The 24694-nt window shown below is 41.5% G+C and overlaps 1 protein-coding gene across 2 annotated transcripts in view; it reads right to left on the bottom strand.

The window, feature by feature from the left end:
- Tmem135 (transmembrane protein 135) overlaps positions 1–24694 on the bottom strand; it is a 220711-nt gene that overhangs the window by 118646 nt on the left and 77371 nt on the right. For both annotated transcript variants that reach the window (XM_057756487.1, XM_057756486.1), the window contains exons 2-4: positions 18300–18427; positions 15858–15950; positions 3642–3675 (exon numbers count right to left, since the gene is read on the bottom strand). In XM_057756487.1, coding sequence (XP_057612470.1) covers positions 3642–3653 — 12 coding nt within the window. In that variant the 5' untranslated portion in view covers positions 3654–3675; positions 15858–15950; positions 18300–18427. The remainder of the gene's footprint in view (positions 1–3641; positions 3676–15857; positions 15951–18299; positions 18428–24694) is intronic.

The raw sequence follows: 24694 nt of genomic DNA on the forward strand, positions 1-24694 counted from the left end.
GGCCAAGGATAACATGTCTCTGTGGCACAGCTGTCTTCTAGGCTCCTCCTTCTCCCAAGCTCAAAGCAGAAGTGCTCATACTCAGTTCCAACTGCGCCCCACAACCACCAACGTTTAGTATTCATAACCATCTCATCAAAATATCATACTAACATAGGTCAAATATAGCAAGGATTGAAATAAATCCCTACTGAAAATTATTTCTTACGATGAACACTTTGTCTAACAAATCCATTTGGCAGCTTCCAGCACAAAGTGCTCACAAGCGCTTCTCTAGCCACACACTACAGCAACGCCCAAACCGTACATGAAGCTTCAATGCCCAGAAAGGAAGACGAAACAGGGAGGGGAAAAAAAATCAAATGTTGATACACAGGAAAATAATGAAACGCATGTGCTAGACTGTGCTCAGGGTGGGTACTGTTGTTCTGTGTGGACTGGATACGCGAGGCCTTACAACTGGGATGTTTCACCAAGGCCCAGAGGACCTGTGCTTGCTTTGCTTCACTAGAGGGGGCAGTATGGAGGAAGCAGAAAAGGGGGAGGGAGGGGTGATAAAAAAAAAAAAGGCAGAGTCACAGGATCCTTCTAAGTCTTAAAAAAAACTTACATAATCTGTTCAAAGTCCCACTTTTTCATAAAATTTGCAAAACTACGGCATTTTAACCATGATATATTAAATCACTACCATATTACATTCTGATTTATACGTCACATTTCACTTTTTTGAACAATACAGACATTTTGGGACCCAGCTTACTGCTGGTTAAGTTCAGTATATATTTTCTTTGGGTTTATCAAAATCATTCATTCATTCCTTCATTCATTCATTTTCCATGTGCTTCTAGGTACAGACAACTGACTGCTAGAGGCCATTGGAAGTGTGTTTCCATCAATACTCTACTGCTCGCTGTGCTGACTCACCCGGTCACATGACATGGAAAATGCTCAGAAGCCGTTCTAACACATAGGCATGCCCTAGGATGCCATGTCCTGAAGAGGGGCAAGCAAGGTCTTCCCAACAGCATACACTTAGAGTGGTAAGGAGAGGACCAGGCGCCACTCTAGACCTAGCTTAGATACAAGTTCTCTCTTCCAAAAGAATGGGGTGAATACAACCACAATTACTATAAATGCATTGACATCAAAACGTTCTCAAGTCTTTGCTCCTGATGGGGACTGTATAACCGGGTATATTTAGAACGTCTGTCTTTGAAAGCTGTCTATAATTTGAAATAGAGTCAGCCTGCACATTCACTTACAATTTAACTATTCCAACAACCTATAATTTTGAAGATGTATTTGACCAATAGTGCAAAAGGAAAGACCAAGTTTATTTTTATTTATTTTTCCTAGTCAGGAAATAAATCACATTTTAAAATCATCATAGGAAGAACTGAAAATGTGTAAACAACGACAATGGAAAGGTGATATAGCTAGGTGTGGTGCATGCCACGAACCACAGCATCTGGATGCCTAAGGCAGAAGGATTAAGGATTCAGGGTTAGCTTGGAATACAGTAGCCTTCAGGCCAGCATGGACTACACACTGTAAGCCCCTACTGGAGATGAGGAGAGAAATAAGAAATACACTGACTAGTACGCTAGGTGATGATTTTACTAGGGTTTTCAGATTTTATTCTCTTTAATATGTATCTCTTTAAAATTAGAAAACCGTCATTCGAAGTGAATACTGAAACAGATTAAGCAGCATGTTAGACCAGCACCCTGGGTTCCGGTTCCCAATGTGGACACAATCGTAAGTAGAACAATGAAATTGAGGCAAGGATATGAAACACAATTGGGATTCAGTTAAGAAAAAGTGGGAAAATGCTGAAGAACAAATAAGAAAACACGGAGAAGAAAATATGGTTTGAATACAGAGACCAAGGAAAAGCAGTTTTTAACTAAAAAGCAAACTAAGTCCTGATTTCAAAACAAAACACCAACATGCTTGGCAGGATAAGTTCTTCAAAAGAAAAATCTTAAAAATTGAAGGAGAAAGAGATTACCTTCAAAAGTACAGCCAGACTGACAACAGACTCCAAAAGGTGTCTGCACAAAACAAAAACAGGATGATTGCTTTTTTAGGTCATGGCCGGCTTAGAATTCTTTATCTAGGAATATTACTGTTGATTTAGCAAACACTCTTCACATTCTATTCAAGTCAGAATAGACCTAGGAGGTTATAGTATGAGACATAAAATAGGAAATGCCCCTGATCGGACAAAGCTTAGAGTGTAGAATTCTTTGTTCAAAAAGAATAAAGACAAAAACTAATCCTGTGATTGCTCTCTGCTCTCCTGGTGTTCTGGAACTTCTGTTCCACTGCAATTAGGAGAGATCAGAACACTGAAGGTCTGCGGTAGACGCTTTAATAACTTAGCCAACTGCAGGCCCCAGGCCTTGCTGATGAGTGACACCTCTCACATCACATGGGCCTTGCAGGTCTCCCTGTACATGCGCAGATATGGGTGGAATGACACAAAAGGATCAGGAGCCCCTCCCACACAGCAGTTTGGTGCCGCTCTCACTGTAGCTCCCACGGTGCGCACAGTTTACATTTCAGTTTTCTGCATCCGTTATTATTCCACCAGGACTCCTTCACTAGACCGTAGACTCCATGAACATGAGAGCTAGCGGCATCCGGCACAGGTAGCTAAGATACAGCAGCATGGTGCTGAACTGCTTCATCGCTGAAACGAACTTCTACACGTGACGGACAATTTTCACTGTTAGCACGACTGGATTTGGAGCCATTTAGGAGATGTATCTCTGGGTGTGTATGTGAAGATGTTTCCAGAGAAATTTACTAAGGGGGGCAGATCTACTTCTTATGTTAGGGACAAAGATTGAATCAAAATTGAAGAATGGAAAAAGCAAGCTGAACATCAAAACTCATCTCTCTCTGACTCCTGACAGTGATGCAATGTGACAGAGCAGTTGCTTGGCATTGCTGCCACCATGCCCTTCCCAGTGTAATGGACTGTGGGCCCTCAAACCAAGAGTCAAAAGAAACTGTTCCTTCCTGAAGTGGCCTTTGCAGGTATTAGCAAGAAAGAAAACACAAATGCATCTTACACAACTCAGGAGCTTAGCTTTACCTACTCTCAGTGAAACTACCTAATATCAACTATTAACTATGAAAAATGATTGTGAAGGGTGAACTGGTGACATGGTAGCAGCATCTGGGTTAGATGTGGACTCCAGTACCAGGCCACATGACAATTTAGACGAGTGTGTTAATACACTTATGTTTGAAGATTAGTAGCATTACTGCTTTAATATTAAAGGTTTATCACAACAACTACTCCCTAAATCATTTCTCCCAGAAAAACAATAACAAGCAAAATAAAAAAAAATTAAATAAGGAGTGAGAGAGCTGGATATAGAGGTACCAACATGTAACCCATCTAAAAGTTCTAACGTTAGAAAAGAAGAACTCCAAAGGGCATATGGCAGTCAGTTGGTTCCCTTCTCAAATCAGTGAAGGTCACAATGACAGAAAGAAATCAGATGACAGCAAGCTCCCCTGCCATTCAACATGAGCCTTTGAAACACACAGCGAACAGTCTCAAGAGTCACGGCTTTCCTTCTTCCATTAATAATAATAATAATCAATTAAAAAAGAGCTTTACTTACCAAGTTGGCCATATAAATTGTGAGCAGCCCTCTCCTGTAAATAATTTTTAAAAAAGAAAGATTAAGCTTTGATCTGATTTTATAATCACTTTATCATTATCAAAAAAACTATTAGGAAGAATTACCAGGAGTCTAAAAACATACTAATATTAATATATTAGAAAATAAGCAGACTGTGTTGAGCTATTCTTTTAATGTGTGGAGTTGAACCTACACTGACTCTCTACGTCATTCTAGTAGTATAATAAATAATAAAATTCTACTTGTCATTAAATATTTAAAGTAATATTAATTTGTTGCTATTAGAAAACCCAGTAAAATCTGTCTCTATGTTGTTTTCATTTTTGAGATGGAATCTCACTATATTGGCCAGACTGATCTCAAATGTCTGGATTTAAGCAATCCTGCAGCGTAGCAAATACGTCGGACAGGACTGCGCCAGAGACGTGGTTCTCAAGCTTCGGGTCATGACACTTTTGGGGGGGGTCACATGACTTTCACACAGGAGTCACAGACCTCCTGCATATCAGATATTTACATCATAATTCACAATAATAGCAAAACTACAGTTATGAAGTAGCAAAAAAAATAACTGTATTAAAGGGTCGCAATCTTAGGAAAGTTGAGAAACACTGGGCTAGTAGATCCAAATTTCAGTAAGAAGAATTCTTAAGAATTTACCCTGCCAAAAGTCAAGGCCAGAGAGAACAATTCTGGCTAAAGGCAACATTATTAAAACATCAGATTATCTTTTTATTTGGCACACAGGCAATTGTTCAATTTGTACATAAGCAATTACAATCCACTTGTAACTGATTACAAACTCTACTAAATCACCTGGATATTTATCATATTACTAAGTAAGCAGTCATGAGCAAAGGAACTTTCTATTGCCAAAGACGAAAATTCTCTAAATACAGCATCAGAAAAAGAAGTATTTTTACCAGACATACTTAATGGGACTACAGGTAGAATCTCAAAGATAATCACAGCTTTTAAATCACTTATTTAACACTTAGTGCATTTAAGAAACAAAGAAACACGTTATATTCTCTAAGGGAAGAAATCTCTTAAGCTAGGACACAGAAATTTAGCAGCTATACTAAACCACTGGCACATCAAGTAACCCTGCAAGCACAACATCAACACACCTACAGAAAAAAAGAGAATTCTATCTTTGTAACACTTTAGCAGACTCAAAAGTACCGAACATCCTGCCCCGATCCTCAGCAGCGGTACCGTCAGCACTACCATCACTTCTCAATGAAGAATTAGTGGTGTTTCATTATGAAACTTTACTGCATAATGCTTTGGAGCCAATCCCAAGGTTTTGAATAATACTGGATAATGCATTCCCTAACTGAGGTTTCTGGGGAGCCTAGGAGAAACAATCTCACTTCTCAGTTCTGCATGCATACATATCTTATTAAATATATATATGTATGTATGTATGTATGTATGTATATATATATATATATATATATATATATAGCACATTTGCAACCTAAAAGTAAAGGAAATGGAGATAAAGAAGAAACAAAGGGACAGTTCCCAAGTGGTGTGGGACAATGGTCTGTATCCTGTCAATTATATTTTAAATAAATGCTGACTGGCCAGTAGCTAGGCAGGAAGTAGAGGCAGGGCGACAAGAACGGTAGAATTCTGGGAAGAGGAAAGCTTGTGACCCTACCACAGAAGAAGCAAGATGTGACTGTCTCACTGAAGAGGTACTGAGCCACGTAGCTAACATAGACAAGAATAATGGGCTAATATAAGTTATAAGAGTTAATAAGAAGCCTGAGATACTGGGCCCATCAGTTTATAACTAATGTAGACCTCTGTGTGATTTCTTTGGGACTTAACAATTGAGGGAACCGAGCAGGACAGAAAACTCAGCCAACACCCACGCAAGGAAAGTTTTGGCTGTACTTCCCCTATAAGGCAGAGGAAGGAGCAAGACAAGCTGTCAGTCTAAAGAAGAGTGCAGGCTCCCACTCTGCCGCAGAATTCACTAAGCAGAAGGAGCACATCAGTTGTGGAAACAGGTAGGTAACGAATTTACAGACCAAACTCTTTGATTTGCATATTACATCCTTTTCATCTTTGTCCTTTCTGTTTAGATGTTTCTTAACTACTATAGTATAATGCTTGATAACTCAACCCCAAAGTGTGCTTAAAATGAAAGTGGTTTTCATTTTAATCCATCTTTAAGCACACTGTGGTTTTTAACTTATCCAAAGGAAAACTAAATATCAAAGCAAATTCTGAAAAGAGAGAGAGAGAGAGAGAGAGAGAGAGAGAGAGAGAGAGAGAGAGAGAGAGATCTATCAGAACAACTTCTTTCTGGACCACAAGGCATTTCCTAGAGTCACAGAAAAGGCCCCTTCTTAACAGCCCTCCCGGGGTAAGCTAGATGTTAGCAGGCTTCCAACTGAGCTAAGAGGAGCCCAGTTCTTTGAGGCATGAGTTTTTAAAACAGCCCTGGAAACAACTTCAAAGCTCTCTCAGAAGCTCACAGTGGTGTGATTAGGACTCAACTAGGCACCCTCTCTTACTAGGTATAAGAAACTAATTGGCGAAGCAGGCTTAACTCTGAAAAGGCTGGGTGAACTGATAGACATGGATGGGAGAGTGAGATGGAGAAGAGGCAGGGAGAAGAGAGAAGGGAGGAAGATAATACGAGCACACATTTGCAGGTATCTACTGTGCACACAGAAAACGCAGAGAAAAGACCCACATCACAACTGCAAACCTGATGACCCGGACGAGCACCAAGTGCGTGAATCACAACATTTTCACTGTCGAAGCTCTAAAATTTAAGAACGGAGACTACAAACATTACTATTTCAAAACAAGGCACCAAGTGCTATTTCTGCACAATTTATTTCTCTATTTCTGTACAATCTATTTCTCTATTTCTTATAGTATTTCCAAAATATTCTAATAGTTGTTGAAAATAAGACTGAGCTGCCCTTTGCTTCCTAGCATTCAAGCCGAAACAACCTCTTTCCTGGGCTTTTCTATGTCAGTGTACACAGAAACTTCCAACTTCATCTCACCGCCACCTTTCCCCTAAATCAAATCACATTTCTGGCTGCCAACTGATTGCTTCTACCCTCACATTGTTAATTTCTCTGTGAACTGAAACCTACAATTCTATCTTTCTCCTAGAATAACAACAACAATAACATGTTTCAATTAGTACTAAAAACAATGATTTGAAGTATAACTTCACTTTTATAAATTTTTATAAACAACTGAGACTCTTGCTACATACTATAACCTTAATATAAACTGATAACAAGTAAAATACACTTTTCTAGGGAAAAACTGATGACTGCATTAACTCCTACAAAATTCTAGGTAAGCACTGAAACAATTTCTTTAAAACTCAAAAAGAAGGGGCTGGAGAGATGGCTCAGTGGTTAAGAGCATTGCCTGCTTTTCCTAAGGTCCTGAGTTCAATTCCCAGCAACCACATGGTGGCTCACAACCATCTGTAATGAGGTCTGGTGCCCTCTACTGGCCTGTAGCCATACACACAGATAGAATATTGTATACATAATAAATAAATAAATATTAAAAAAAAACTCAAAAAGAGGCAACCTATAGAGAAGTAAAAATATATTTACTTTTCTAGGTTTTAAAGTTGTATACACACACACACACAGAAAAAAAAAAACAACCCACAAAGCAAAAACAACTGCTTTTAAAACGTCCCTAGACTTGGGATACTAAAGGACTAAAACTTGGTGGGGGAACAGAGCTCACTGGTGGACACAGACAAGGCTCTAGATCAGTTCCTCGACAGCAGAAACAAAGGACCTTGGAAATTTGAAGAGAATCAACCAGGCATAGCTGCTGCGCGTGCATACACAGCTCTCAACACTAACCCTACAGAACTATTTCCCAGTATAATAAACCTTATCACCTAATAAACAATGGGGAAAAAAATCAACAGATTTCACACAGTTTAATTACGTAAAAAAAATCACATCACATACAAGATTTTTCTTCTTCAGCCATATGGTAATATAGGAGCAGAAAAGCCCATTAAGGAAAAACTATTATCTTCAGATGAAAAGAATAAAACCTCTGGTGAGGCTGGAGACCTAGCCTTGTGGGAGGGCAGGTCAATGACCTAGGTAAGAGGCCACCCCTCAGGAAGGCAGAAGCATCCCGAGGAAAGTGGTTTCACTTTAAGCTAAAGAAACACAAGAATTCCATTTTTAATGAGCTAATACATGTATTGTCCTTCCCAGAATTCCCTCCCCAGAATGCAGTCCCTACAAATAAATGACCAAGAGGTTCTGTGGGGTCAGTCCATCTTACAGGCATAATTGTCCCTTTTTCTCATTAGTCTTCCTTCGGACCCTGGCCAGAGCAGAAGTACGTTTTCTCTCATATTTTGGGCTTCTTCACTCTTTCTTCAATGTTCAGCTTCCTTCCATATGTGGCTGCAGTCTGCTATATGGCTCCCATATCTACTTAAACTGAACCGAGTAGTTTTCTCAATTCTTCTCCATCTCCCTCCTCCTAGGAGCTGCCAAGATTTACAGCTTGCTTAACCTGGAATTTTTATTTTAAACTCAATAAAATTTTCCTCAAACTTCCTTTTCAGTCTGTCCTTAAATCCTTTCATTAAGAGTAAAGGGGAAGGAACCCTGTTGCCATATAGGACTCCAGTGAGAGTCTCAAAAAACCCGGTAGCAACAGTAGTTAAAAAGAAGATAAAGTATTGGTTGCTTTTAAAGCAACAAACAACAAACCACTTCAACTAATATTTGAAGTAGACCATACACAATAACACTAGAAATCTCATGTGACTAACTAGTGACCAACACTGGAACAAATGCAAAAAGCCCTCCTAAATATATATGCAAAAGCTTTTTTTAAAAATCACCCATGAAAAGTGAGCATAAAAAGACCACTATGGTACCAATGTCAGCGTAGCATCACTGAACTTCCAGACAACCACTCTTCATGTCCTCATATGCTACACTGCTTCCGTCCTTACCATCTGGATTGAGGTATCACTGTGTCAACTCCTGTTATTGCTGTAGAAGATGAACGATTAGAACTTCAATATCCCATAATCAGCTTCTAAACTGAACCTACAAAGGTTTCTGCATTTTGTGAGGTAGTGAAGTATTAACATTGAGAAGCTGAAAAGTTAGAGACCTAGATGACAGAAATATAATAAAGAAAATGAAATCAAAGTCTTATAGTGGTCTAATAATACAAAGGAAGAAAAAACACACAAAAAAATAATAATCAAATAGCAGATTGAACCTACCCCATCAAAAAAATAAACCAAATGTTAAGAAAGTAAGTAATCTAATTAAAAGTCAAGAACTAACAGAAGAAATACTGTTCAAAAATTCAACTACTAAATGCTCTCTGGAAAAAAAACTTTAACACAAAAATACAGATTCTCAAAATTAAATTTAAAAACATAGACCATACATACAGTATTCAAGAGCGGCATAGACCATGCATACAGTATTCAAGGGCAGCATAGACCATACATACAGTAATTGAGGGCGGCAGCAGCTATGCTAGCATGACCGGAAATGCTATGCAGACTCTGTATAGCTAGGAAAGACACTTTGCAACAAGAAAACTAGCTGTGCTGCAGGAAACTCTTGACGCTGACAATACTACGCCCGAGAAAAGCATGCCAAGAGGCTACATGGATAAACCACTGGAGAAAGTCATCTAGAGACAAAGTAGACAATCTCCAGCCACAGCTGGAGGTCTTACATTTTTCTTAGCAAATAATAAACTTAGACCAATGAATTCGACCAGAAATGGTTCATCAGTTTTCAACAAAGACTAGCTGACCCAGGTAGATACTTGGCACTACCCAGAGACTGACCCAAAGGTGAGGAAGAAGAAAGTGACAACAGCGTGTATGGGCTAATGCACAGGGCCATCTTCCCCATGAACCGCTCTTCTGTATGAAAACCTTCAATACTGCCAAGAAACTCAGCTACAGATAACATTATCAACACCCCTGACCTCACTCATAGGTTAAAAAAAAACCCACTCTAAACAAGCCAAAGAAAAGCCACAAAAACATATTAATTGATACAGAAAAGCCATGCAGCAAAATACTCTATCTATTCACGATAAAGATCCACAGTATATCAGGCTAAGTGTGAACTTTATAAAGCTGATGATGCGCAGATGACAGCTCACGCGTCACAGCTGACTGTAAAAGACAGTGCCATTTGTTAGCGTCAGGACCAGGGCTGAGAATGTACACGGTAAGACAAGAAGGATCACATGAAACGCAAACTGGACGAGAAATAAAGCTTCCCCATCATCTCCTGCAGACATTTCCAAGGGTTGTACCAGTGACTCCCAGAACACGTGAGTCATGATCAGGTCCAAGGTCCATGGCGTTTAAATGCAGCAGCAATAAGCATGCAAAGGGTGAGATGCAGAACATAATATTCTTGTACTTCCAGTCACACACAGAAATGAACTCAAAATAGACAAAAGCTATAAATAAAGCTCTTCAAGAAAACAGGAGCGAATCTTTGGGTGGTAAGTGTTTCTTAAATACGACACCAAAAGCACAATCAGTAAAAGTTTACTAAAAAAGAGACTGCCATGGTGGGCACATCTGTACTTCTAGCACTCAGGAAACTGAGGAAAGACATTCACAAGTTCAAGACCAGCCTGGTACTCACAGTGAGTTCAAAGTCAGCCTTGACTGTACAGGGACATGCTATCTAAATAAATAAATAGATAAATAAATAAATAAAGAGTGAATTGGCCGTAATCAAAATATTTTTATGTTCTGAAAGATATGACCAAGAAAGTGGTGAAACAATACAATTCTAACCGTAAGAGACTTGCATACAGAATATCTAAAAAGAGTTGCAACTCAATAGCTAAAACGTAATCCAATGACAAAATGATATTTTTTGTTTTTATTCTTCTCTCAGATTACATCCTGACCATAGTTTTCCCTTCCTCCCCTGCCCCCAGTCTCTCCCTCTCACCTCCTCTCTTCCCCAGAACAACCTCTACTCCACCCCCCTCAGGAAAGAACAGGCCTCCTAGGGATAGCAATCAAAGGCACAGTATAGCAAGCTACCATAAGACAGAGTACATACCATCACATCAAGGCTGGATGAAGCAACCCAATAGAAGAAAAAGGGTCCCACAAGAGGGCAAAAGGGTTAGTGACCACCCCCGCCCACCACTGAAAAGCAAGCTACTCAGCCATAATGTATTTGCAGAGGATCTAGGTCAGACCCCTACAGGCTCCCTGATCTCTGAGCTCCCATGAGTCCTAGTCAGTTGACTCTGTGGGTTGTGTTCTTGTGCAGTCCCCTTCCCCTCTGGCTCCTCAGATCCTTCCTCCCCCGTTCTCCACAGGACTCCCCAAGTTCTGCCTAATATTTGGCTGTGGGACTGCATCTACTCCCATCAGGTGCTGGATAAAGTCTCTCTGGTCTCCCTGATGAGGAATCTGCTTAGCTCCAGTTCCGGAACTCTACGTGCAGGTCAGACTGTAGGTCGGAGGTTTCGCTTCTGGGTTGGGGTTCGAACACCTCCACTTCAGGCCTTGTTTGATTACATTAGATGGCTGGTTCAGGCTCAGTGTCCCCACTGCCAGGAATCTTTGCTAAGGTTACTCTCACAGATTTCATAAATTTTCCATTGCACTGGGTTTCCACCTCATGCCAGAAATGCGCCCCCCAATTCAAGTTGCCTCTCCCAGGATTTTCTCCCTCCCCACCACCTTCCTCCTCTCACTCCCACCGCCATCCGATCTCTCCTGTTCCCAACCCTATCTGCCCCCAGTCCACTCAAAAAAAAAAAAAATCTATCCCATTTCCCCTTCCCAGAGAGATCCTTGCATCCCCACCCCTATTAAGTCCTCCTTGTTACTTAGCCTCTTGGGGTCTGTGTTCCATAGCACGATTATCTTTTATTTTACAGCTAATATCCACTTATAAGTGAATACATTCCATGTTTGTCTTTCTTGGTCTGATTACCTCACTCTGAATGATTTTTTTCCTACTCCCATCCATTTTGCCTTCAGATTTCCTGATGCCACTGTTTTTAATAGTTAAGTAATATTCCATTGTGTCTTTATCTGTTCTTTGGTTGAGAAACATCTACATTGTTTATAGGTTCTGGCTATTATGAATAAAGCTGCTATAAACACAGTTAAGCAAGTGTCCTTGTGGAAGGAGAGAATGTGTATATGCCCAGGGGTGGTATAGCTGGGTCTTGAAGTAGGTGGATTCTCAGTTTTCTGAGAAACCACCATATTGATCTCCCACCAGCAGGATAGAAGATATGCATCAAAAGAAGTCTGGTGTCACTGGCCATCTGGGAAATGCAAATCCAAGTCACACTGAGACACCACCTCACACTACCCAGAAAACCCTATACTGCTGGAGGGAACTGAAAACAACAGCTACTTTAGCAAACAACTCACAGTTCCTCAAAAGGTTAAACATGACACCAGCTAAGCCAGCAATTCTACAGCTAGGTTCATTAGGCAGAGAAATGAAAAGATTAAGTTCACACAGAAATGTACACAAGACTAAGGCAGTGTCACTCACAACTGGAAGCCAAAGGATATGAGCCCCTTGCATGGGTTTTCCAAGGGCAACAAGCAGCGAAGCAGCACTGTACACAAGATCCTGAATTTCAAGCCATCAGCTGAACAAACAGGATCACGCACCAATGATCGCATGCTGTGGAACATTCCTCTACACTGTGTGAACATGTGTTGCTGTGATTGGCTTAATTAAAAGCTCAAGAGCCAATAGCAAGGCAGGAGGTATAGCAGGGACTTCTGGCAAAGCAGGGTCTGGGAGAAGAAAGGGAGTCGCCAGCCAGACCAGGAATAACTAGGATGGGCATAAGGGAGATGAGGTAACTAGTGCATGGGGGGTACAGGGGGGTACTACCTTTAATTCCAGTGCTCAAGTGGCAGAGGCAGAGGCAGACAGATCTCTGTGAGTCTGAGGCCATCCTGGTCTGCAGAGTTAGTTCCTAGACAGGCAGGGCTATACTGGGAAACTGCGTCTCAAAAAGAAACAAACAAGTGGGGTGAATTGAAGTTATCAGAGCTAGTTAGGAAACGAGCCTAAGCTAAGGCCAAGCGTTCATAACTAATAGTAAGTTTCCATGTCCATTTCTGTGAGCTGGCAGCCCAAAAAGGAAAGTCCGACTACAACCACATACTGTGTGACCCTACTGGCATGAAACCGCCAGAGAAGAAAGAGTGTAGACGTGAGGATGACCGGTGACTGCTAGGCCAGTGAAGGACGGCTATGAGTGAGCAAAGGGGCTTCACTGGAGGCAAAAATCAGTTCCTGGAATGGACCATGGGGAGGACTAAAGAACTCTACAAAGACACTTGAACCCACGACTCCTTCAAGAGCACAAACAAAACTCATACTAAGAACACTACATCTGTTCTGAAACAGGGGAAGTTAGCTATGCCTTGCTAATGACGAAAGGTGATGAAAGAAATTTCAAAGAATCAAAACAGATGGAGAATAAAACCAAGTCATGGATAGAATAACAACAGAATGAATAATCATAAACACACACCAGTATATCTCCATAATGGAACACTAAGCAATAGAAAAGGAATGAACTAGTGATGTAGGGAACATCTTGTTGATCCGTGGATCAACAGCAGGATGCTTAGTTTAAAAAAGAAATAGCCTGTGTTAAAACAGGACATTTCCACGACTTCATTTCTGCAACTCTCCAAGTCCTCAACATGAGGTAAACAAGTGCAGAACAGATTTTCTGGTCCTAGGGGGCAGGCGATCTTTGTGGTGATGGAACCATGTTATGTACAGACAACAATGGGGTTAAACAAGTCAACTCCTGAGGACAAGCTGCTCAGAACCGTACACATACACAGGAGTGCAGTAAAAATGGGAACACTGAGTTCTACGGGAAGTGACACCAATGTGCACTTCCCAGTTTCACATTAGGTGCTGCTAGAGGAAGAGAGGGCAGAAGCACCCCGGAGTCTATCAGCTTTTCAACATTAAAGGATAAACACAAATGGGGCACACAGTACCTCACTGAAGATAATATGCACAATTAAAGAGCAAACATGGTAGTGATATCAATAAAAGGCATCAGTGATGCCAATAAATATATTACTTAAAATACAAAAGATTTTCAAATTGGTTCACCAAACAAAATGAGAGGCACACAAACTATTTCAAAAATGTTAAGAGATACTAAGAAAAGACAAAAGTAATTCTGATTGTGATGTATAAAACAACAAAGAATTCAAACCACAAGGAATAAAAACGTTTATTGTGTTTGTTTGTTTATCTATTTACTTGGAGTGGACTTAACAATATTGCCCTGGCTGACCTGAAACTCACTGTGCAGACCAGGCTGGCCTCAAACTCAGAGTGCTCGCTCCTTGTGCCTCTGCCTCCCCGTGTTGGAAGTACAGGTGTGTGCCACTATGGCAAATCCGAAGACTCTACCTCCAGGTGAAGATAGAATCTAAACAATGTAATTACCAGCACAGAACTTAGAAATACCTTTCAACCCTAATAATAGAGCATGCATTTTTCAAGTTTTCATAAAATGATTTTTTAAAAACCTGGGCATAAATTAAGCTACACAGAAAACCTTACTAGGTTACAGACAGGAAACACGACCAACAGCGCTCTCCAGCAAGGAAGCAATAAAATAATATTAACAGCATTGACCCTATTAGTATTTATAGACTTGCTGTAAAATAATTCCTTACCCCAAAAACACAGACTATGATGGAGGAATTTCCGGAAAAGGACATTAATTAACCTACTATAATTATAATCTACATAATAATTGCAGCAGTGATGAGGATATCGAAGCCTTGAATACTAACAGTAACACAACCTTGAAGACTGAAGAAACGCATCATCAAAGAATAATGCTACCCACAAAAGCAAGCAGTGACTCCTAGTATCTTAAAACCTTTGTGGTTGAGGGAAAATGGCCTGATGAAGTTTCAGATAAATGGCCCTAAGGTCCACAACATGCTTCCCCATGCCACAAACCTACACACATGCACTCAGATGCAGATGAAGTAAAACTGTGAATTGCTAACTGTTGACTCTGGAGGTTAGGTGCGAACTCATGTCACCAGTTTCTGCTGAAAGGGTCAGGTAACTACATAAACATAATCCTACTTAAGTGCTAATGGCCAATGGTGCCACAGTGACTAGAAGGTACTTATAAAGAAAGGCATGTCATTATCTTCTGAACACGTTTTCAAAAGTAATTCATTTTTAAAAGTAATTACATTTTAAAAAGTAATTCAAGATGCCACGAGCAGAATAACTCTCTCATTACTTACAGGCAAAAAAAAAAAAAAAAAAAAAAACTGTTTACCACACGCATAACATAACTGTGCTGTTCTAATTATTTTTCCATGTATTACCTAGATTATCTGAAAGCATGAGAGACTACGATTACTTCCATTTTCAGATAAAGAATAAGCCAGAGGTGACAGTTAGCGGTAGCACCAGACTCTGAATCCAGAGGGCAGCTCTCAAGTCCCCACCTGAACTCTGGGCTGTGCTACCCTGTAAATTCTCAGGATTACAACATCCACGAGGCCTCTGAGTTTAGCAGTACGTGCGATGATAAATACTCTTACAAAAAAGCTTGAACCCCAATTATCCTCTGACTCAACAACTTACACAACATTCTACAGAGGCTATGAATGAGTTCGCATGGAAAATTCTATGTGAATAACAATGAAGAAAAGGGTTCACCAGATTCTTTCAGAGGGCAATGGCTATGAAGGTTAGTCAACCAGCCTTTAGCAGGGACCAGAAAATTCACTGACTTTCTTAGGTATGGCATGAGTGCTATACAGAGAAGGAAACGGGCTTACACTGGTATTTGCATATGCATGCTTTCATTAGGCTGAACCTTCTATTACTTAATTAAAAAGAAACTGGTATTTGTGTTATCTATTTTCATATTTATAATTCATTATTTTTGTATTGCATATTGATAATGTCCTTATATTTTATAGACAGCAAATACAATGTTCACATACAATTTCAGTCAAACAGCTGCATAACAGAAAAAAAATATGTTGGAAAAGATTTCTCATCTCTGTGCAATAATAAATAATAAGCAAAAATAAAATCAAAGCCTCTTGGGTAGCTAATTATATTAAACATGTAGCTATGTAAGAATTACCTGCTTTTCCTTTCAATCAGAATGGCCACATATGAGGCTGGGAGAGCAGCACCAAAGCCTGGAGTCCAGGAGTAGAATTTTCCAAGTAGCTTCCTGAAATTCAAATTCGGGATTTTTGTATGAACTTCCTAGTTGGTCACTTCAGCCCTTACCAACAGAAGAGTCTCCTCCCCGCCCACCTTCTGTCCAAGTATCCCACAATACCCCAAATTCACCATGTTCCAGACCAGACTAGCTGTCTCTCTGCCAGCGCTATGCAGGACTCATGGCGAGTTTGCAGACACTACCAGTGTTCTTGCTGCTACGGTAGTTCTGGCTGCTGTTTGGCTTGGATCTGGTTTAGTGTCCCATAATGTCCTTTAGCTCACCAAGGAACCCAGGAGAGCCTCTGTCTCCAAGCTGACCTCCTGCCTCCTCTCTTGGACTGTGTGGGCCACCCACCTGACTCACAAGTGTTATGTAAGATGGACTGCTTCTACCTTTACAACCCTCATGTTTTCTTACAGAGGTGCCAAGGTATTCTACAATGTTTTAGCTTTACGTGGACACCATTTCTTATTTACTAGCACTGCAGAGTACCCAAAATATTATAGATAGCTTAAACTGATTATATTTACAAAGGGACATTAGAAATGTATCGTTTTGAGAGGGGGTCTCACTTTGTAGCTCTGGTTACTCACTTATGTAGTCCAGGCTGGCCTTGAACTCTTCAACCACCCGAATGCTAAGATTAAAGCCATGCACTACCATTCCCTGACTTACTTATGTTTTTCTTTCAAACAGTTATGCTCCTAAGAAAGAGAGAACCAGCCTCTAAATATTAGAAATGATCTAAACAAAACTGATCAGTGGCAAACTAATATATGGTAGGAAGGGGGGGGGGGATGTGTGTGTGTATACACACACATATGGAGAGGTGTGAAGTCAGGCAGAGATAGAAAGACAAGGATCAAGAATCTGAGAAATGATCTTATTAATTGAAGTCTGGGTTTTTTAAACTGCCATGAACACTTATGAGACATTAAAAACCTTTTGCCTGAAAGCCTACAGGGAGGTTTTCCTTACAGGATCTACCAAGCTACTGAGGAAAAAGGACTCAGGAAGACAGCTCCAGGGAGAACACCGACATTATCTTACTGTTAAGTACATTATGCTTCCCCCGTTTAGCCAGGCAGTCCACAGAAGAGTGTGCTGCCACAGCAGCCTCCAGGGCAGTCACTACCTGGAGATCTAACAAGTCTTGGCACCGCAGAGACCACAGGCCCAAGCTCCTTACACACAAGTCCAAGTCAATTTCAAGATGCAATCTGTTCCATAGCATGAAACCTTACTGGTTACTGCCTCCACTACGTGAAGTTTATAAAGGCTAGCGCTCCAAGGGAAAAAAGTCTAGAAGAGACATTTGACAATTATATGCTTAATTCTAACTAAAATAAAACCACCTGAGGCAACACAAAGATGAGGATAACATGAAGAGACTCTTAACTTGACAGATATAAACGTTGGCTTCCAACAGCACTGGGGGGTTGCTAATAACAGCACTCAATGCAGCCCGCAGAAAGCACAGGCACGGAATACAAGCCTAAATCAGACACCGTCCAGCAGGAGGAGACTCCAGACGGCAGGAGAAACGGCAGAAGAGAAGGCAGGAGCTTATTTACCCTTCAAGGCACAACCATATCTTTTATGACCCCAGCCTTACAGACAGTGAATTTCTGAATTTCTGGTCTTTCCTGAATTCTGATTCTGATCAGAAATCCTGACCAACAATCTCAGAATCACAGCAGGCTTCAGAAAATGAATGCTATATTGAGGTGCTTTTGCTGCATAATCATGCCAGTAATTTAAAATTTACATCATGAGGCCAAGGCGCTCCTGTCTTGACAAATTTTCTTGGAGGCAGATGTTATTTCACAGACTAAGCTAGAAAGAGAGCAATGTGAATGACAATCATGAAACTGATCTTTGTCGCAGTAGGTTTGAGTGATGAAAGACCCCCAGACTCATACATTCGGGTATCTGGTTCCCAGCTGTACCATTTGGAGTGTTTGGGAAGGGTTCAGAGTGGTGGCCTTATATGAAAAGTTGTGTCACAGGGGTGGGGAGGGTTGGGGTGGAAGGGGTGGGGGATGGCTTTGAGGTTTAAAGAGCCCACACCAGGCCTAGTCTCCTCTCTTCTCTCTCTTCCTCCCACTCCCTTCCTCTTCCTCCTCCTCCTCTTCCCCAACCACTAGTGGATCGGGACCAGGATGTGTGTTCTCAGCTAGGGCCCCAGCGCCATGTCTGCTGCAGCCATGCTCCCTGCCATACGGACCATGGACCTCTGAAACTGTATGTAAGCCATCAATTAAATGTCTTTGTAAGTTGACCCAGTCATGGTGTTTCTTCACAGCAACAGAACAGTGACTCAGTTAACAAGAACTGGTGATTGTGAGCACCAACCTTAAAACACAGAAGAAAGTAATGTACAAGGCCCCGTTAGCAGTCAGGAAGGAGGCGGACTGGAGGATCTCAGGGAACAGCTTGTACAGGTAGTACTCCAGCTTCCGTTTCCGGAGAACGGCTGCAATCTGGAAAAAGAGACGCTTTGTTATTGAAGCCAACCACGTAGGTTCACTCAGTAGTGGAAGCTACTCAGTAAAAGCATATGCTAAAGACTAAAAGGAACGACGCCATTTTCCTGGCTCCTCTGTACGAACAAAGCTTTAGAACAGAAGATGTTCGCATTCACTTAAGTTGAAAATGATGACAGCTTCGTCACATGACGAGTCAGCTTCGAGACAGGCACATGGCGGGTGAGCTTCGGGGCAGGTACATGTAATAAAATAACAGTAATAATAAAAATAATTACAACATGCTCACAGGATGAGTCAGCTCCCGGGAAGGTACGTGTCAAGCCATAAAAGCCGTTTTCAAATGAAAAACATACTTTCAAAAAGAACAGGTAAAACTGCATGTTGCCGAGAAGCGCCTTTAACTGCTCCCGACCCAGCATCCTCGGAGCACCTCAGTGAAGGACACCAAAGGCAATACTCAGGGATTCGCACAGCAGCTGGGAGGGATAAAGGAGAGGCATTAAAAAAAGCAACAATTAATGGCTTCTGGCATTCTAGGGCCCTGAAAGAAAAAAAACCGAATGTTAATGATGGGCCAACACGCTGAGTCAGAGTTCCGGCCCCAGAACCCGCGTGGGAGAAAGAGAGAGCCTACTCCAACAAGCTGTGCTCTGATGATGTCACTGGACAGCCCTAAATGCTACAGACATTTACAAATTAAAAACCTGTCAGTGACTCAACTTTCAATTTTAAAATGAAAAATAGTAACCTTCTTGATTCAGCTCTTAATTTTAAATTGAAAACATATGTGTTTGTTTGTTTGGGTTCTGATAAATTTTAAATTTAAAAAAGATGATTTCTAGATTAAATTAAAACCACCAAAATCCTAGAATACTGAGATAATACAAAAATCAAGATATGAGTCTACTCAGTGAACACAATAATAATGATATAGGGAATAAAGTAAAAAAAAAAAATCGTAATATGTTCCGGATAGGGATCTAACTGTAGGAAGGATCCCATGTGGGCACTCTAAAGCACAGAGCCGTGGAGAGACACTGCAGTGAGGGTAACACTGGGTAGGCCATAGGTTCAGGGACTGAACTGGTAAGAACAGGATCCTCACAGGTGAGCCGGAATCCTTGTCCACAGCTGTGAAACCGCACCAAAGAACAAAGGTTAGAACAGCAAGATAGAGAACTGGAGAGGAACTGAAAGAAAGGAAAGAACGTGGAGAGGAGGAAGGCTGCAAGCCTCTCCAGTCAGACCGGATCTTTCTGAGATAACACTGCCTGACGTCGGAAGCCAGCAAAACCAATGGCCTCTTCTAAGGTCTTATTTCATGCTTAAGGTCTCTGAAATTGACCGTCTCTCCTTTACAATTCAACAGCCGTGCATATAAAGAAACACGAAACAGAAGGCCCAGTCCTACCTCCAAGGAATAGAAATGTCTGGGGGGCGGGGGGAGGGGGATAACCATAATATGACAAACCATAATATGACAGTGCGCTACTCCTAGCCCAGAGAAAGAAGGTGCTGCTGCTGATGACACCTGATGACGCATGGAAGTATGTACCGCCAGTGAACAAACAAGAGACTTGCCATTCATCAGTTTCTGGTCACTGGGACAAGGCACCTGAGGTAAAAAGCTTGTCAGGAAAGGGGTTTGGAGCCCGCTGTTTCGAGGGTCTCTGCCCGTGAGCTGGCTGTGTGCTTCTGTGTGTGGTAAAGCAATGTATCAGAGTAGGGACACATGGCAGCCAGAAAGGGAGGAGAGAAACAAGAAGGGGCAAAGGTTCCAATACCCCTTCAATGGTCCCCAGTGACCTGACTTCCTTTCACCTACCCTGCCACTAAGGCATCCTCCACCTCCCAACAGCACTACAGTCAGGGAACTGAGCCTTTGGGGATATTCAGAATTCAAACTACTATACATGTCACGTTCATGAATTAGATGTCAGTTCTCCCTGGTGTGAAATGAAGATCCAACACAATTTCTATCGTACCCCTTAGAAAATGTCTGAGAACATGGACAGTTCTGTAATCTACACAGAGAGCAAAGGAAAAAGAATTATTGTAAATAAAAATAAACAAAATGCAGAAACAGTACCTACTGAATCTGACTGCAATATTGACAATGCAGCAGAAAAACAGATGAGCAGAAGCGAATCAGGAAATCTGTCCAAATATGCCTAATTTCTGATAAAGGCACAAAAAACAGTTACACAGAGGGGGCTTTTCAACAGGCAGTGCTGAAAGAAAGGCCATCCACAAGACAAAAAGACAGAGGGAGGGGGCACCAACCTAGGGTCCACATTTTGTGAATGGGATGGCTTTGGGGTTAAAGTGCTTTCTCTGCAAGCATGAGGGTCAGAGTTCAGATCCTAGCACCCACATAAAAACTAGGGGCAGCATTGTGTATCTGTAAACACGACTCGGAAAAGCAGAGACAGGCAGATCGCACAGGCTCCCCGACTGCTGAAATGGAGTGCTTGGAATTCAATCAAAGGCACTGTATCAAGAAAGTCAGATGGAGACATGACAGGGGATCACCTGGCATTGACTGTATATGCACTGGTAAGAACTCTCGGTCTCTCTGTCTCTGTCTCTCTTTCTCTCTCTCTCTCACACACACACATTCACACCCACATGCATACACCTTACAAATCTTACAAATGCACACAACATACAACGACAAGAACAAATGCCAGCAACAATTCAAACCACCTGTGCACTCGGTTGCCATTCGTTGCGGGTAGAACTGTAACATGATAAAGATATCCTACTTGGACACTTTGGCAGTTTGTTGAAGAACTAATCAAGCAACTGCCATTCGAGCAGTAATTGCTGTCCTGGGTATTTATTTATCACTAAGAAATAAAAGTTCATGTTAATGACACTTGTGTACAAATGCTTGTAACAGCTTTGCTCATAATTGTTAAATTATGAAAGCAGATGGTCTTCAACAGGTAAGTGCTTTAACAAACTGCGATACGTCCATGGAATAACTACTATCCAATAAATAAAGAGGGGCCCAAATCCCTGCTCTCAGCCTTGGGCAGAGGAGCTTCTTACTGCATGCAGAGGGTGGTGGTTAATGCGGAACCCATTAACTGCTCAAACTTCTAAGAATAAGCAACTGTGAGCAGTCGGCCGTGCTGAACATCTATATATATCAATCTCCTCTCCCCACTAAGGTCCAAGAAACATAGCGCTAGAAGGGGCCAAAGGGCTATGAAAGCCAGAGGATGAAGAAGGGCGCTGGGTAAGTGGGTAAGGCTGGTCTCTGGACACAGCCTGGCTGTCACAAACAGGAGCTCACAGCGGCTGTTGGTTGCCTGCACAAGATGAAGAGCGTTAAAAGGTCCAGCATAGAGAAGGAAGGGGCTGCTGATGCCCCACTCTTAGCTGAGGGGCTGCTGGCTGCTGAGGGAAAGGAGTGTCATTTTTCCTTAGGGTTGTGGATGACTATTGGTTAGTTGACCCACACACTTTGCATATGAACAGCGCTAACTGGGGTTAGTAAGTTTTAAAAAAAAAACTGTAAGAAATTGAATGGAAGTTGGAGGCGTGGAGAGGAAGGGGAGCTGGTTGGAGGAGTGGGATTTAACCAAGATACACTGTATACATGTGTTTTTGGCGAGTTTTATGCCACCTTGACGCAACCTAGAGTTATCAGAAAGGAGGAAACCTCAACAGAGAAAATGCCTCTATAAGATCTGTCTGTAGGTCATTTTCTTAATTAATGATGATGGGAGAGGGCCCAGCCTATTGTGGGTGATACCATCCCTGTGCATCCTGAGTTCTGTACGAAAGCAGGCTGAGCAAGCCATATGAAGCAAGCCAGTATGCAGCTCCCCTCCATGGCCTCTGCATCAGCTCCTGCCTCCAGGCTCCTGCCCTATTGGAGTTCTGTCCCGACTTCCTTCAGTGACGGCCTAGAGTGTGCAAGTGTGAGCCAAATAATCCCTTTGCCTCCGCATCTTGATTTGGCCATGATCTTTCACCATAGCAAGAAGAACCCTAACTAATAAGTCATGTGTGAAATTTTCAAAACACAAATTTTTAAAAGGAAAAAGGACACAAAACAGCAATATGAAAAAGCCTATGTTAAGAGAAAAGGAGCAATCTCAAAGGACCACACTCTGTATATTTCCACACCTGCATACCACTGTTCTGATGACAAGTGTAGAAAGGAAGAATAACTTTCTGGCTGAGAGAAACTAAAGGGAAGGTGGAGATAGAAGTATAGCTATAAAAGGCCAAAGGCAAGGAGACTTGCCCTGACAAAACTGTTGTTTTTTTCTTAATGCATATTGGTGTTTTGCCTCTTAATAATCTTCACCAAGTGCATGCAGTGCCCTTGAAGGCCAGAAGAGCAAGTCAGATCCTCCAAAAATAGAGTTATAAATAGTTGTGAGCCACCGTGTGTGTGCTAAGAATTAAACCCAGGGCTTCGGGAAGTACAGTCAGTGCTCTTATCACTGAACCCAGTCTCCAGCCCCCATGCAGTGTCTTTGGGTCTATGTCTCTAGACATTCGGGTGTGGTGTATGCATGTGTATGTGCCTGTGTGCCTCTGGAAGCCAGAGGTTGATGCCTGAGGTCTCCCTTGATCTCTGTCTACCTTGTTTTGTGAGAGTCTCTCATTGAACCTGGAATCACAGATTCTGCAGTGACCCATAGTCCTCCTGTGTTTGCCTCCCAATCACTAAAATTACTAGTACACAAAGCTCCGTGCACAGCAGTTTATGAGTGGTAACAATCCAAACTCAGGTGCTCGTGCCTTTTTTTTTTTTTTTTACACAAGTTCTCACTATGTCGCTGTGGCTATACTGAAACACCATGTAGACCAGGCTGGCCTCAAATCCACAGAGACCCTCCCAGCTGCCTCTGCCTCCCGAGTGCTGGGATTAAAGGTGTGCATCACTATATCCAGCTCAGGTACTCCTACTTAAGAGCCAAGCTCTCCAACTGATCCATCTCCCAGCTAATCGTCTGTCTTACAGCATCAATGGCAGTACTTTTACTGCCATCCTGTCTGGCAAGAAAATACCATCGGGAGAAACTGGGTAAAACGCTCATGGGATCACTAATTATTTCTTCCAGCTGTTTCTGAATCAAAATAAGGAGTTCATTTTGTTTTCAAAAGTGTACCAAAAAAGCTCACACACACTTCACACTGCCGTAAGAGAAGTACCCAATGAAACACATACACCAAAATCATGAAAATGGAAAGACCAGACACAGTGCTGGTGAAGATGGGGCACAAATAAGGCCCTCACCCATTGCTGGTGGTACTGTCAAACTTGTACAGCTCCTCGTGAAAGTGTTTGATAATGTGGACACCATCTAATCAGGCATCTACTCTTATGACCCAGTAATTCTACTCCTGAGTATATGCCCAGAATATACAAAGTTTCTTTCCACCAAAAGATTATTCTCCAGCATCTGCAATCAATCACGAAAACCAGTAGAATCTAAATGTCCACTAACAGTAAAGTGGAGACATTTTACATTTGTATAATATTGGCAAAAAGTAAATTGTAGAGTCTGTTGACATAAAGGGAAAACCTGACACAAAGTTCAAGAAATCGGGACTTTCTCGTCACTGTGCTGTTATCCAGAGCTTACAGCCAGGTTCACAAGTAGCTGAGACACTGATAACTCTGAGCAGTCTGTGACCAGAAGGAGCCTGGAGTTCAGACAGTGGGATTGCCTAAGGTTTTCAGTGTGCAACATGACATTCTCGTTCTCCATACACAGTGTGAGCAGCTTAAAACCCTGTCTAAGCAAACAAAAGACCAGCAACTGCTAGCCTGGCAGTTACTTCTAAAACCTTCAAGATCAGATATGGCACCATCAAGCACCTTCAGAAGCATCACACGTCTTAGCTCAACGCCCTTGCACAGGTCACATGCTCTCATCCAATAATTGCCAATTCCTTGTGAACTTTCCAGTGCTCATATAAAAATTTAGCTGAAATAAGGTATAACACAAAATTATGGCTAAACTATAAAAAAAACATTCATATCTATGTAATGTTGTTTTAGAAGATTAATAATATCTAAAAGTAAGACATAAAAGAAAAAGACTGCAAAACGATAAGGGACATATATGTCAAATATTAAACGCTATGCATTGCTATCACTAAATGATGCATAAATTGCTAATTTAATTTTCTTCTTTTGCCATCACGTATTCCCGGCATTCTACATAAAATGTGTTATAATTTATGATAAGAGGGTACAGACATAAGTAAGAGAGAATAAGAATTATTTGT

This window comes from Chionomys nivalis, chromosome 23 (genome assembly GCF_950005125.1).
Source record: "Chionomys nivalis chromosome 23, mChiNiv1.1, whole genome shotgun sequence".
Classification (NCBI taxonomy): Eukaryota; Metazoa; Chordata; class Mammalia; order Rodentia; family Cricetidae; genus Chionomys; species Chionomys nivalis.